General features: G+C 39.9%; 1 protein-coding gene across 2 annotated transcripts in view; it reads right to left on the bottom strand.

Moving 5' to 3' along the window:
* DCAF17 (DDB1 and CUL4 associated factor 17) overlaps window positions 1-14,986 on the bottom strand; it is a 44,137-nt gene that overhangs the window by 2,738 nt on the left and 26,413 nt on the right. For both annotated transcript variants that reach the window (XM_075002154.1, XM_075002152.1), the window contains 5 exons: window positions 12,287-12,429; window positions 9,427-9,536; window positions 6,934-7,021; window positions 4,181-4,264; window positions 659-814 (listed from right to left, as the gene is read on the bottom strand). In XM_075002154.1, coding sequence (XP_074858255.1) covers window positions 659-814; window positions 4,181-4,264; window positions 6,934-7,021; window positions 9,427-9,536; window positions 12,287-12,429 — 581 coding nt within the window. The remainder of the gene's footprint in view (window positions 1-658; window positions 815-4,180; window positions 4,265-6,933; window positions 7,022-9,426; window positions 9,537-12,286; window positions 12,430-14,986) is intronic.

Here is a 14,986-nt window from a genome sequence, read left to right on the forward strand (position 1 = left end):
GTGAATGACAGATTCATTTCCCAGAGGCTTGCATAAGTTCCATATAAATAAGACATCCCTAGCAAACTACAGCCAAACAATGTTCATTTTCCTAGCACACAAGACAAAAAGCATATGTAGGTAATTAGTCTTTCAGATAAAACAAGAACAGTGTTTAGAAACTATGGTCCAGATCTGCAAAGATATTTAGGTACTTAACACCCTTTGAAGATAATGGGAGATAGGTGTCTTAATAACTAAATTCCAACATAATTACATCTCTGCTTAATTTTGTACACCTTAAAAGTACCACTGTTACCAGACTGTTCAAAGTTTGTAAAGTTAAGCACACGTACATGTTTGTGGGATCAAGGGTTAGGTTGATAAGCATTTTATAATTGTCAAAAGATATATACTGAAATACAGTTATATACATTGAGTGAAATCCTAGTTTAAGATTATATGTTTTTTTCAATAAATGAACTATGTTATCACAGGACGCTTGCAAGTTCAAGTGAGTAACTTTTGCTACAGATTCTGTACATGGGAATTACCAGTGGGTTTTGTATTGTATATCTGACTCAAAAATTTGAACAAAACAATTATCTGGATGCAAAACTGTGTGTCAAGTGAGTACAAGGGAATGTTATATGATCTGAATTCAGTGGATTATACTTACCACATCCCAAGACTCCACTAATGGAATACTCTTAAGTAGAATCCCATGTTCATTACAGTAAAAGTCAAGGTGAGCTTTCCCATCAGCTCCTATCTGAGTAACTGCCACAACGGATAACAAATCCAGCTCATCTTCATAGTCCACAATTTTGAATGTCTGATGAAAACACAAAATCTCAAGGTTGACCAGTTAAAAAACAGACTTTTACAGTTATTTTTAAAATAAATTTACATAAGTTTTGGGAAGCAGAAAGGAAAGAAATAGATGGAGTTCCAGTTCACAGGTCTGTCATCATTACCATCCAGGTAATAAGCTGTAACATCTTTCCAATCACAGGCCGTTCTGTGCATTTCAGCAGAGCCCCCATATGAGAGGAGGAAGAGAAAAGAATACCCTGTCCTGCCCCAGTGAATGAGTGTAAGGATTTTACATACACCATGTGGGAAATGTAAGGCAGAATACTATAAACAAGATGGAGAGGAAGTAAGTTATCATTTTATATCAAAGCTTTTTGCTTGTACACATTAGCAGCAGTCTGACTTGTCCTATTATCAACATCTGTCAAGAGATTTGAGAAAATTACCAGAATAATAAAAGTCACAAAAACTCATGGATCCTCTATTTAGACTTACATACTACTACATATATACATAGTCAGCAGCTCCAAATTACGATGGAGGAAGGACTATTTTAGAAAAGCTGTTATCAACTGTAAGCACCATCTATATGGCTATTTTTAGAGTGATAGCACAAGTCTGTTGCCCAGGCTGAGGGGATCGGAATACAATGGTGACATATCCGAAATGACTTTCTTTTGCTTTTCTCCTGTCTAAATCCAGGGAAATGTATTTCTACATAGTTCAGAGCATAAAATTCAATAGCAGGAACAAAATCTGTGGAGTTCTGACTACTTATGTGTCATCTTTTAATTTTTATTCTATTGATTATAAATGAATATAAATTAACTCCAAGCTTAAAGGGCTATGTGAAAACTTACCCTGTTTTCACCAAGCTGGTATGCATTTCCATGGAAACAAGAGTGGAAATGGCTGCCAGAAATTGAGGAATTCGAAGTCTCATGTTAGTCTGAAATTCAGCTGAGTCCTAAAAACATTTTTCAAACACTACCTGCCTACCTCAGCAGTTGGAGTCCTCAGATCGCTACTGCGTTTACTTTGAAAATATTCAATTAAAAAAATAACAACCTTAAATATTTTCCCTGCAATTTAGCAAGATGACTGATTAATCCCTCTAAATTGAGTTTATGCTAAATGGACCAAAGAGTGATTCAGTTACAGGGGCACCCAAACCCTCAGACTGTTTATTGGCCCATTAAATGCCGTAGACCACTTTTCATAACAGCATCACCTATGCACCTGACAATCCAGGTTATCTAACAAGGGTATGTCATGGTGCTGTCTTTAACTGTGGATAGAATATCCTTATTTTAGAAAAGTGCCATCAGATAACTGGAGAAAGCCATCTAGCTCAAACCATAGTTGCCTTTGTGAGGGTGGGAAAAGACTAGGGAGAAGAGAGATTGAGTTAAAGCACTTTAGGTAGAATGACCTAGCAAAATTTCTTGTCGTGATGCTGCTCCTGGGAGATTCCGCTCTAATTTCAAACCCTCCACCCCGCCCACTTTTGATGGCTGCATAACTTAGGAGTGGTAAAGGTACAACAAACTCGAATGTTTTTCGTAGTCTTCAGCCCTATAGTGTATATCTAGGGGAAAATAAAATGGAATATAAACAAACAAAATGAAAAGGAAGACTACTTGAAGATTTTCACTTCTTTTTTTCCCACTTCAAGACTACGAGCTGGGGCAAGTTCATTCAAATATTTGCTTCTTGTCCAAATTTAAACAAAATACAAAGACTGAATGAATGAAACAGAGAAATAAAGCTAGAAAGAGATCAGGAAGCAGGACATCATGGTTAGTCTGAGGATCTGGATTAGACCCCCACTGCAGCATCTCCGCATGCTTATCATACTCCAGTTAAGAATGGGAATAAATTACCTAGGTATGTTGTAGAATCTCAATCACTGGAGATTTTTATGAGCAAGTTAGACTAACTCCACTTAGGGATGAGCTAGATCACAGCTGGCCAAACTGTGGCTCATGAGCCACACCTGTCTCGTTTACAGTTAAAACACAGCTTGTAGAGGCCCATTTCCCCATTCTCCACCTACCAGATTAGGGCAGGGGGAATTTAGGGCTTCTGTCCTATCTCAGGGTGATAGGCTAGAGGCTTCAGACCCACAGAAAGTACCTGACAGGGCTCCAGGCTCCTGCAGGATCCAGGCTGAAGCCATGAGCCTTGGCAGACACGCCCTGCAGGGCTTAAGATGCAAGGTCTGGCAGGTGTGCCCAGCTCTCAAACTTCAGAAGATTATTGTATGCAGTTCAGACAGTCAGTAAGTTTGGCCACCCCGATCTAGAACATACATAGTCCTGTCAGGAGTGCAGGCCCATGGACTGGGTGATCTCTTCAGGTCCCTTCCACTCCTGTGATTCTGCATAGCCATGCTGCAGCTTACACCTGAATTGCGATGTCACAGGAGTTTCCATCCCCCCATGCTTTTTTTTAAAAAACTGTTCAATTTTACTGAAAGCGAAGAAAGAATAGCTCAAGGGACTTGTAACAGAGTAGGCCTGTGGAACTCCTTGCCAGAGGAGGTTGTGAAGACCAAGACTTTAACAGGGTTCAAAAAAGAACAAGATAAATCCATGAAGGTTAGGTCCACCAATGGCTAATAGCCAGGATAGGTAGGAATGGTGTCCCTAGGCTCTCTTTACCAGAGGTTGGAAATGGATATCAGGAGTGGATCACTTTTGTGATTACCTGTTCTGTTCACTCTCTCTGGGACATCAGGCATTGGTCTCCGCTGGAAAACAGGATACTGGGCCTGATGGGCCTTTGGTCTGACCCAGTATGGCTGTTCTGATCTTATGTTCTTATTTGTATTTTTTACAAACAGTCAGTAATATAGCAGTACGTGCTCAGTGCTGTACAAAGCAGAGGAAGAGACAGTCCCTGGCTTGAATTGCCATATGGCAGTAAAGTGGAGAGACGTTGTACTTCAAACACAACACACCCGCGTCTGGGGGCAAGACAATCCAGCCTCAGAGCAAAGACATAATTTCTTTGGATTTACTGCTGAAAAGTTTATCTGTAGAAATGTTTTAAGGAGAGATCTGAATGGAGAGAATAACTGTCGTTTGTCACATTAAGGGCTTGATTTCACACCACTTAAATCACTGACTGTTTTACTATTGACTTCAATGGGATTAGGATCAGTCCTTAAATGAGGAAGACTCTATCAGGCACAAACAGCAGCAAAGAATAAGAAAGAGAGAAAGAAGGGAAAATAAAGCAGAAGGAGAGTGATAAATAATGAATATAGAGTGTAAAGTGGCTAAAAGTTCCAGAGACTGAAATTGTAATGAGAGAGATGCCTTGATGGCTCAACTCCTTGGCCAATCTTTTTGTCCTTTTTAGCCCATTGTGTCACAGTTACCTCTTGTTCTGGGTCATCATCCAGAAGATTAAAACGCTTTTTCACTATGCGACCAGAAGTGGTTACAGTTACTGAGTTGTTCACCTAGACACATAGTTTGAAAAAAGAGAGAGAGAGAGAGAGAGAGTGAGTCTACATGGCAGATAATAGTAGTATATTCATTTTATCTGAAATTTGGTAAGCTTTTAAAAAGTCTAAAAGACAGTGCTATCTTTAGTAAACAGAAAGCACAGACAATCTGTACAGGAGCAAATGAATCATTTTATTAAGCATCATTCATTGTTTTAACTGAGATGTTATACATACCTCCTAAAAAACTGACGTCCTGCCTGACCTGTGAGGTTATAAAAGACTTCATAGCACTTTCCATAAGAGCAGGGTATCTTTGCTTTTGTGGCCAAACTTCCTTCTAAGCTTGTTTCACTACTGTGCTATGCCCAGCCTGGCTGGCACCGTCTATTGCAGAGATGGTTGGACTTCAATCCTGTTTTATGTGGTTGTTATTATTATTTGTAGTACTTTAGCGCCTAGGAGGCCTAGTCATGGCTGTGTGTTCTTCAAACACAACAAGATTATCCTTGTCTAGGGTGACCCTCTATCCCGTAGTAGGTGGGATAGTCCCACATCTGGGACATCGAAAAGGCGTCCCAACTTATTTTTTAAAAGGGACTAATTGTCCCACAGTTGAGCCCAACCCCACTGACTTTTTCTGCCAGCAGCTGTGCAGGCACATTTGCTGGTGGGAGTCACTTCCCTGAGCCTCAGGGAAGCAGTGGGAGTGTGGGTGGTTGCCATGTCCCTGCTGCTTCCCTGGGGCTCAGGGAGTGCCAGCGGCTGCCACTTCCTAGGGCCCCCTGGGGTGCGCCGGTGGCTGCCACTTTCCCAGAGCTCCTGGGGTGGGAAGTGGCTGCTCTCTCCTTACCAGCTCCCTGGGACGTGGTAGAGCTGGGAGGAGCTGTTTCTCCTGCCCCTGATGGTACATATGATTGCCCTATCCTTGTCCGATATGGTTGGTGAAGCATTTTAAGATTGAGATTAAAAGTATATAAAACTATAATACAAGGTAGAAGAGACAGCACTAAACTGCTTTCCTCCCTTTAAACTTAAAGATTTTTCACATCTTTAAAGATTTTTCCTGCCATCCTGTTCTTCCTCTATTTTATCCCTCAGTATGTCAGTGACTCTAATTTTACTGTGCGAATTCTAGCACATAGATTGTGCGATTCTGTCAATTATTTTTGTTGCTTGCAGTGTTTTAGTGACTTGAGGTAATTGGAGATTTTACAGAAGAGCTACTAGTTAGAAATACCAGAAGCGAGCCAGCAATTTAGATCTTAATCCTGCACCTGGCTGGGCATAACCACCTTGATGTCAATTGGGTTGCGTCGATGTGGCCTACATCAATAATCAAACCTGCTGGAAATGAAGATCATAATCAGGCAGCAAGCCAGCTCATAATGGAAGAGCCTTAATTTAGCAAACAGGTTTACTCATGAGTAAAATGAAACTTCCAATTAAAAAAAGCCATGGGTTGCAACCCCCTCCTCTGACTAGAGCGCAGTTGATGCATCACTCAATAATTGCCCGTTCTGGTCACTCTTTCTGAAGCGTCTGCTGTCAGAAGACAAGATACAGGGCTAGATGGACCACTGGTCTGACCCATATGGCCGTTCTTGTGTTTTTATTTATCCAGGATCTTCACCACATTATGTCTTCTTTCTCAAAGTGATTTACAAACATTAATGATTTTATCCTTGAAATACCCCTGTGCAGTAGGTGCACATCCCTGTTGCATAACTGATAACATGGAAGCATAGCAGCATTAAGAGCTGATCCTGAATGTGATGAGTACTGGCTGCTCAAATCCCATTGAAAATTAATACAAATCGAGAATGAGCAGCACCTCTCAGAATTGGGTCCATAGTGTCTTGTTTAGGGAAGGTCGTAGCAGAGAGAGGATTAGAACTCACATCTCTTGATTCCTATTCCCGACCCAAAATCATCCCCCTTACACAAAATCCTAAAAAAGGAAAAGAGTGTTGTGCACAGAGGGGTTACTCTTGCCCCTGCTGATTTAATAGGAGTTTTACTATTGACATTGTAAATATTTTTAAAGATGTGTTTCTCTTTATGGGGGAACTTTAAAAGTAGCTCACTGACTGCAAGGGACTCAGCATCCATAAACTACAAGAAACCCTACAAATCTCTGCCAAAGGAAACTTCGCTTCTAAGCAACAATGTCATCAAATGTTTTTCACCAATATAAACAAGAGAGGAGTTTGGTCTTTTAGAATTCCCATTTGGTTTGTGTGATTTGCTGTCACAAATGTTTGTTTCACCAGGCTTGACATTTTTCAGCTATTTGAACTATCAACTGTAAGGCTTCATCACTGTCAAATTTGCATATAATTATGACTTAGGTCAGTGGTACCCCCTTGCCAAGGAAATCTATTACTGTATGCTGCTTAAAGTTTATACCCAAGGCACATGGTATTATTCAAAATAGATGCCAAGAACCTGAAAAGTGAAAGAAGGTTTCAGTGACATATCCTGAATATGTAAATGTTTTTGAAATTCCTCTCATATGGACCTGATACAAAGGCTGTTGAAGTCAAAGGTCTTTCAGTAGGCTTTGGATCAGGCCTACATAATACACTGATACACATACTCACGTAAGGCACCTGTATATGCTATATAATCATGCAGAAGTAAAATGTACTGTTTGTCTTAAGAATGTCCTTCTAACGTCTCACATTGTTCTGCCTGTTGGCCACAATGACAAAATCTTCTGCAATTTCCCGTTGATACTTATTATTTTCAATTTCCTTCAGCTTCAAGACTCTGAAAAAAAAGAAGATATAAAATGAGTCATGTTAAAACATAAAATGTTGTGATTTCTAAAATCAGATACTCTAAAATAGCACAGATAAGTTACAGTTATGACTTCTTTCAAGTACAGTACAGGATACCAAATTTGAATGTTAGTACTATAACACATTTATCCGTGCTATTTTAATACATCTGATTAACATATCAGTTCCAGAATATACAGTACATTTCCTTATCAAATTCAACTGTTGTTAACACCTGTCATGTGGAAGTCTGCAGATGTTTCTTCCAGAATTCAGGATCCTGGCTGGTTTAATTAATTCTCCATTTTGCCATAAGTTGTTGGTGATTCTTTGGCCTGGAGTTGTGTAGGGAAGGACTGAGACCTTCAAATAAAAATGTGCATATTCCAGAGTTCACATCCCTGGGTGTATAAAATTTTAATTGAGGGGCAGGAAGGGTATGTAAAATATCTCACAGATGTGCTGGGCTCATTTGTCTATCATCATAAAAGCAGTGGAGGCGGAAAAATTCAGCCTAGTTCTACTCTTTCCAGAGGGATTCTGAAGAACAAATCTGTCCTGATTCCTTACTTGCCTCTCACAGGTGTTATTTTTCTGCTTACACTTAAAAGTGCCTTTTCAGTGCACAGCCCAGAATCTTGAAAATTCTCATAAGTGAACTTAGAGGTGAGGTCCAAAGAGTAAATCAGGGATCAGCAACCCCTGGCATGGGTGCCAAGAGCGGCACGCAAGATGATTTTCATCACCATGTGAGGCAGGAGCTCAGCCCTGCCCCTTGTGCCCCATGCAGCCCAGAGCTTGCTCAAAGCCATGCCGCCTGTGGATTAACAAAAGACCAGCTAATGATACCAATTATCACCTAAATATTAAAGCTCTTCTTCTTAATTCAATTAAACAGTAAAACTCTGCTTCTTAATTAATGAGGCTGTTGTAACTAGGACTGTTAGTGACTTTAGAAAGTATCACTGGTGCTCAGACTGTACATAGAGGTCAACAGGTCAGATTTCGGCAATCTGCTTCGGAAAGACTGATGACCCCTGGAGTAAGTCATTGAAAAGCAATGGCAAATGAGGACTGCAGAACAGTAGAGATAGGTCAATGGTCAGAATGACAGCATCAGATATGAATTATTTTAACAGGTTAAACATGCTGGTAGGAAATAGAAAATATATAGCATTAGTTGGTTAAAGGTTGTGCACCCAAAAAAGATTCCCAAAGGTTTATTCTAAAAAGATGTGAATGAATAATGGTGGAAGCTGGAATTCTTAAAAAGTGTCTAGATGGTTACATATATTAGCAAAATACAAATTAAAGATTTCCTGTGTAAGCAAAATCACAGCTAATTTTATGTTTTTTTCAGAGCTATTTTCACACAGAATTACAAATTATTCTCTCTAATCAGCACAAATAAGTGCAACTCTCAGCTCATTCTTTGTATATGAGCCTTTCCCAGCATGCTCCTTTTCTGGCAGATGGCCCTTTAATAGTGCTCTAAACTCAACCTGGTGTCAGAAAATTAAACCTTGGTCGTTCTGACTTCTTGTATCATTGCTAGTGGTGAAGATTCTTCCAGAAGAATTCTGTACTCTGGAGGATATACAAGGCAAAACATAATGCTGCTTCTTTTTCCTAATTGTTCTGCCTCTGTGTTGCTCACGTTACCAAAATACTTAAGAAAACAAGTAAACAAATCTAAGACGGAGTCAGTTTTATAGTTACAATTGGGATCATAACATCATAAGGCTGCAAAAACTATGTTATTTTCATCCCTATTCATCAAGCCAATGGTATTCTATGGCCCATTTCTATAAATTGGCACAAATAATACTTTTTATGTAATATATACATGTACTCTCTCATGATAGAGTAAGCTGGGTTCTGTTATACCACCATATATCTCAAAGGATCCCGCCTGCCCTTTCATTACTGTATGTAATGTTAATTATTTACTCTGCAAGTTTATGTAGAGCTCCGAAAAAGAAAGAGAATTTGTAAAAATGGTGTCAGTTTTGCAGAGATGCCTTTGTGATGTCTGCACTATTTGGCGGATTGACACTGCAGTGATCAATTCACTGGCCAGCCATTATTTGCATCTGCTTAGCTGGAGTTGATGGGAGAGCAGCCTCCACTGACCTTACCAGATGGAATATGCTGCAATGAGTGTGTTGACTCCAGCTACTCTGTTTGCATAGCTGAAGTGGTATAGGGTAAATCAGTGGGGGCGGGAGGCTGTTAGTATAGACTAGTCCTAACTCCACACACACATTAAGAATGGCATTGCTACTTGAACCCCAGAATTACCCTCTTACCCATCTCCCAAAAATCAGGATGCTATTAAATGTTAGTCTATTTAATGAAAGCAACAAGCACTGAAAAATTAGTGGTCATACTTACTTTATCAAATTTGGGCCCACATGGATTATTCTGCCTGAAGTATCTGGATGGAAATATATCCAATCTGGTTCTAATGAACAGCATTTCATATCCTGTATACCATTTTTTGCCTGAAGGTGGAAAAGAAGGTTTAGAATTATTGTTTTTAGATCTGATTAAACTGGGAAAAGCTCAGTTCCCACCCACCAACATCTGAATGGTTATGGTACTAGGCAGAACAATATAGACGCTACAAAAAGATGAAGCAGCAATGGACCTGAGTCAGTAAGGGAAGTAAACAAAACCCTTACAGAACACCAAGACTTAATAAATTCCATCATACTGAATTGTAATATTCAATACTAAACAATTAGCCATGCCTTAAACAAAATTATATGTGTTCTTACTTCTCCTGAAACTACACAATGAAAATTAAAATCCTAGCCTGCTAACCCTTCAACAATTCAAAACAAAGTGAGCTTTCACTTGGGATGAGATCTATGAAAAGTTTTATACTAGCTTTGAGTTTTATAACAAACTCATAACCTAGGTTAGTATGTGGAAAAGCTTAATGAAGTCTGAACTTGGGATGGTTTATGATTTTAGCCTCAAACCAGGCAAAATTCAGGTTTTTTGGCAGAGTTGAGTTACTGTATAACAAGCTTGTGTGTTTTGAACTCAAACAAAGTAAAGCCAGGGCAAGAGATTTGCCTGAAACTGGCAAAAGCCCCAAATTTTGTACAACTATCCTTTACCAGGAGGCTGAAGACCTTTCTGCTCTGAGGTTAAAAGTGACAGGAAGGAAGGGACATTGATCTCAACAGACAAGCAACAAAGATGGGGACGTACATAGTTGAGAAGCCTTCCAGTGGAAGAATCTTGAGCTGGCAGACCAATATCATAGATGTGCTTTTAGCCTGACAATTAAGCCAAAATAAAATCTGAAAAAGTGAGCTCATGCAAATGACGAAATGGTAGATAATAAAACTGTTATATAAAAGGACATGATTATGAACATAGTGATCAAAAACATTTGGAAAGAGTAGACACAACTAAAAGATACTCCTGAAGGGAATTCTGTGCATATTTAAAAATTCTGCAAATTTTATTTCTCAATATAATATAATATAATATAATATAATATAATCACACTGATTATTATTTTCATAATTTATTTCAAAATACCTGCAAGCAAGTACATGTGTAAGAATCAGAAAGTAAAAATTGAGAAAATGATTTTTGACAAATAGTTTCCTTCCTATGCATATTAGTACAATACTCTGGCTACATCTACACTAGCCCAAAACTTTGAAATGGCCATGCAAATGGCCATTTCGAAGTTTACTAATGAAGCACTGAAATACATATTCAGCGCCTCATTAGAATGATGGCAGCCATGGAACTTCGAAATTGATGCAGTTCGCCACCGCACGGCTCATCCAGACGGGGCTCCTTTTCAAAAGGACCCTGGCAACTTCAAAATCCCCTTATTTCTATCTGCTATCTTAGGAATAAGGGGATTTCTAAGTTGCCGGGGTCCTTTCGAAAAGGATCCCCATCTGGACGAGCCGCGTCAATTTCAAAGTACCGCGGCTGCTGGCATTCTAATGAGGTGCTAAATGTGTATTTCAATACTTCATTAGTAAACTTCGAAATGGCCATTTGCACGGCTATTTCAAAGTTTTGGGCTAGTGTAGACACGGCCTCTGTGTAGTATATTGTTTAAACTACAATACAGAACTATTTTCTGTACCCCTCAGAAGCAGTACAAAGGTTTGAGGGAGTCTGAAGTAATAGAGGATCTGAGGGAGAGAGAAGTAATTGCTGAGAATAGCCTGGCGGGGAACTTGAAGGATTGGTGGGTGTGAGCGTGAGAAGTACAGAACAAGTTAGAACAAGTTGGGGGGTTGTGAGAGGGAGAAGATTAGAACAAGCTTTGGGGGTTGGGGTGAGGAGAGACTGTTGGGAAGCCTTCCCCATGAAGACCTGGCTGACTCCGAGCCTCTCCTATTCAGCCAGGCACATCTGCTCCTTTCCCCATTGTCCCTGCACCCCACTCAGATACTTCTCCCTTCCCCGCAGGCCCTGCACCTTCTCCCTGTCCCCAGATGGCCTTTGACCACCATTCAGCCACCCTCTACTCTGTCCCCATGTGTCCCTGCATCCCCTCTCCCATTCAGTTCTTGTCCCAGTCTGTTCCCCCACCACTAGGAATTCATAAGGGCTGTGAACCCCTCCCCGCAACAATCCCAACGCTATCCACCACCTTAGCAACCTGAGCTAACCAAACAGGCAGGCTCTGCTCTTCCCTAGTGGCTGTTCTGTTCTGGTGCCACAGTAGCACATGGTGGGTGAAAGGCCCAACTGCAGCAATTTTCCAACAAAACATATTTTCCATGAGAGAAAACACATTCTGTGCAGCCCATAATTCTGTATGTGCACAGCAGTGCAGAATTCCCTCAGGAACAGAAGGATCAAACACCAAATAGTAAAGCAGTTTATCTGTAAAATTCAAAGCTATGAGGTGGTAGATAATGGGAATCAATATAGCATCATGCAGGGAATTAAGTACAAGAATCAGCTCAATCCATCAATGCTGAGTTGAAAGCAGAGGAGATAATGCTGTGCGTGCAGTGGAAGGCAGGAAACACTAGAAACAACAATAGTAGGAAGAAAATATTTCCATTGCTTTGTGTTGATTCTTTGGGCAATTTCAGAAGCAGCATTGCAGGACTGTAGCAACTCATTAAATATGGCACTCCCTGGCCAAAGGGCAATCAGTACATTAAGAGGGCATTGTTGGAATGAATGGTAAAATCTTTACTGTTCCAAGCATTACTTAGATAGTAGGATGAGTGAGGCTCCTATGTAAATATATTACCAAAGCATTGTCTTTCAGAGTACAAATATGGAAGACTCCTTTGTGCTTTTTCTTGTTAGGTGTGATGATGTAATGCCAAGGGTATCCTCCAACTTGAAATGAGTTCTCCAGGGAAGACACTTCAAATAGCAAAGGTGGGGTATCTGTAAACATTGTGTAGTGTTAAGATAATAATTAACAGCCTCATAATGCCATTGGTCTGTAGAATTCTAAACTCCAAGAAAATTATTCATTCTTGAGAATTTCTAAAATCTCATCACAGTATGCAATGCCATTGTGCACAAAAATACAATGCAGATATCCAACTAACTTCTGCCTAGCAAACCGTCATTTTGTGCTAAAAAGGTTGAACTCCCGCCTCCCAATGGTGACAAGTATAAGAGGGGTAGCTGTGTTATTCCGTATCTGCAAAAATAACGAGAAGTCCTGACATCTGACAAAGTGGATCTTTGCCCACGAAAGCTTATGCTTCAAAAAAATCTGTTAGTCTATAAGGTGCCACAAGACTTCTCATTGTTTTTGCTCCCTACAGTATCTATCTGTAAAGAAAACAGTGGGAGAATCACAATAAATGTAATCTGCAGTTTATAAATTATATGAATAGAAAATCTAAGGACTCAGTGCAGTAAATGGCAAAAGGAATTTAGTTCTATCAGTTCGCAGGGAGTAAGTTACCTTCAGCACTTAGGAGCTACTCAGATAAAACCTTTGTGCCACAATTGGAAAAGCATTTACATAGCAACTTTAATCTATATGGACACCAGAAAGTTTTACAAACCTTTACGAATTAGCATTCTACAAATAATTTCTACAGCCACTAATACGGATCCAACTTTTGAGCTGAAGAACAACCCTGTTTAACAGCACACTGCAATACTACAAAACAATCTGTCAAGAACTGAAGACTATTTGAAATTGTAGGGGGAATTGAAACAAGTGGAATGTAATTACTCATCCTGGAATTTGCCCAGAGAAGTAAGATCCACCTCTCTGCTTTTGTAAAGTATGCTGTGCTACTTTTAGTGACAAGAACTGATTACCACTTCAGTTTGATGCCTCCTTTGAAATACTGAATTTACAGAGGTAAAGTGCCCTCTTGTGCTCTGTTGGGGCATTGGCTCAGTGCTGCTTCAGGTTAAAAACAGTACATCTGAAGAAGTGGGTCTGCCCCCCAAAAGCTCATCATCTAATAAATTCTTTTATTAGTCTTTAAAGTGCTACATGACTGCTTTTCTGTTTAGTGAATCAGCCACACTTCTTTCAGCACTGTGGCCTTTCTTTCCTAGATGTCTCAGCCAAATTCTGACCTGGATTTATGCTGCTTTGAGACTGAACAAAATTATGGCTGGAAGTGGCATGACTGCATGCAATACCTGAACTTTCATTTAGTGCTCCCCCTCCCACCTCAATCTCAAGATCTTAAAGTGTTTAGTCAGCTATTCTGAACAGGATCATTTTATTGATCATGGAAATCGGGGGTGGATTGGGACTGCTTTGTTCCAGGTGAGTCTTCAAAGGCTGATTGGATTGGAAGCAAGGCTTTGAGCCAGGCCTAGCCTGCAGCCTTATGAAAAGGCAGCCACAGCAAACAGGGAAACAGCCAAACTATTTCACCAGGAGAGTGGTGAAGCACTGGAATGCATTACCTAGAGAGGTGGTGGAATCTCCATCTCTACAGGTTTTTAAGTCCTAGCTTGACAAAGTCCTGGCTGGTATGATTTAGTTACAGTTGATCCTGCTTTAGGCTGGGGGCTGGACTAGATGACCTCCTGAGGTCCCTTCCAGCCCTAGGATTCTATGAAACAAAGCCACCTGTGAGATAGACAGTTGCAACTAGTAGATTAGGACAGGAAGTGAAGACAATTGCTTCTGATCTAACTTGAGTATTAAGGGTGTTTCTAAGCAAGATTTAATAAGGCACAGTTAATGATATCTCGAGGGGTGGGGAAGTGCAATATATGGTAGACTAGAAGCACTGACCGAGAGTAAATAGCAAATAGAGTTGGTTAAAAAATGGGAGGGAAACCTCAGGCTGATTTTTTTCTTTATAAAACCATTTACTACTAAAAATCCTGAAAATGTTGAGGGAGAGGGACTAAATTACTAACCATGAGCCCATTTTACGCCACAATAGCCTTTAAAAAATATAGCCTTCCCAAGTCTTTCTTTTTACACTTATGTTGTCTTTTCCCAATTAATGTAATGATCAGACCCCGAAACCACAGCAATTGTTATCATAGTCTCCCACTTCTCTTCTTCTTTCTTTCTTATGTGTTGCTTGGTCCCATTATTCAGCAGCCCACTGCTTATTAGAATACAGTCATTGTTCTTAAATGCTCCTGCTAGAAATGTCAATGTTCAATTGCTGTTTGAGCCTCTTTAGTTCATTTCCACAAAATACTCTGGGTACCATCTAAATGCAGAACCAGATTTGCTCCTGGCGATACTAGTATATTTATTATAAATGTGGAAAAATAATTAACAAGGTATCTTCCTCTCTATTTTTATGAAAATACCAAATTCTCTCCTGATAAACTTTTGTTTGTTTGGAACAGGAGATAGCATATTAAAGTTCTGGGCCTTTTAGATAGTGGATTTATGAAGGTTTACAAATGGCCTTTGCTTGTTTCAAATTTGGGCAGGGTCAGTATTACATGAAAGTCATTACCAGCCAACAGCTGTGTGGTGACCTGTGTAAAC

The sequence above is a fragment of the Carettochelys insculpta genome, chromosome 8 (assembly GCF_033958435.1).
Source record: "Carettochelys insculpta isolate YL-2023 chromosome 8, ASM3395843v1, whole genome shotgun sequence".
Lineage (NCBI taxonomy): Eukaryota > Metazoa > Chordata > Testudines > Carettochelyidae > Carettochelys > Carettochelys insculpta.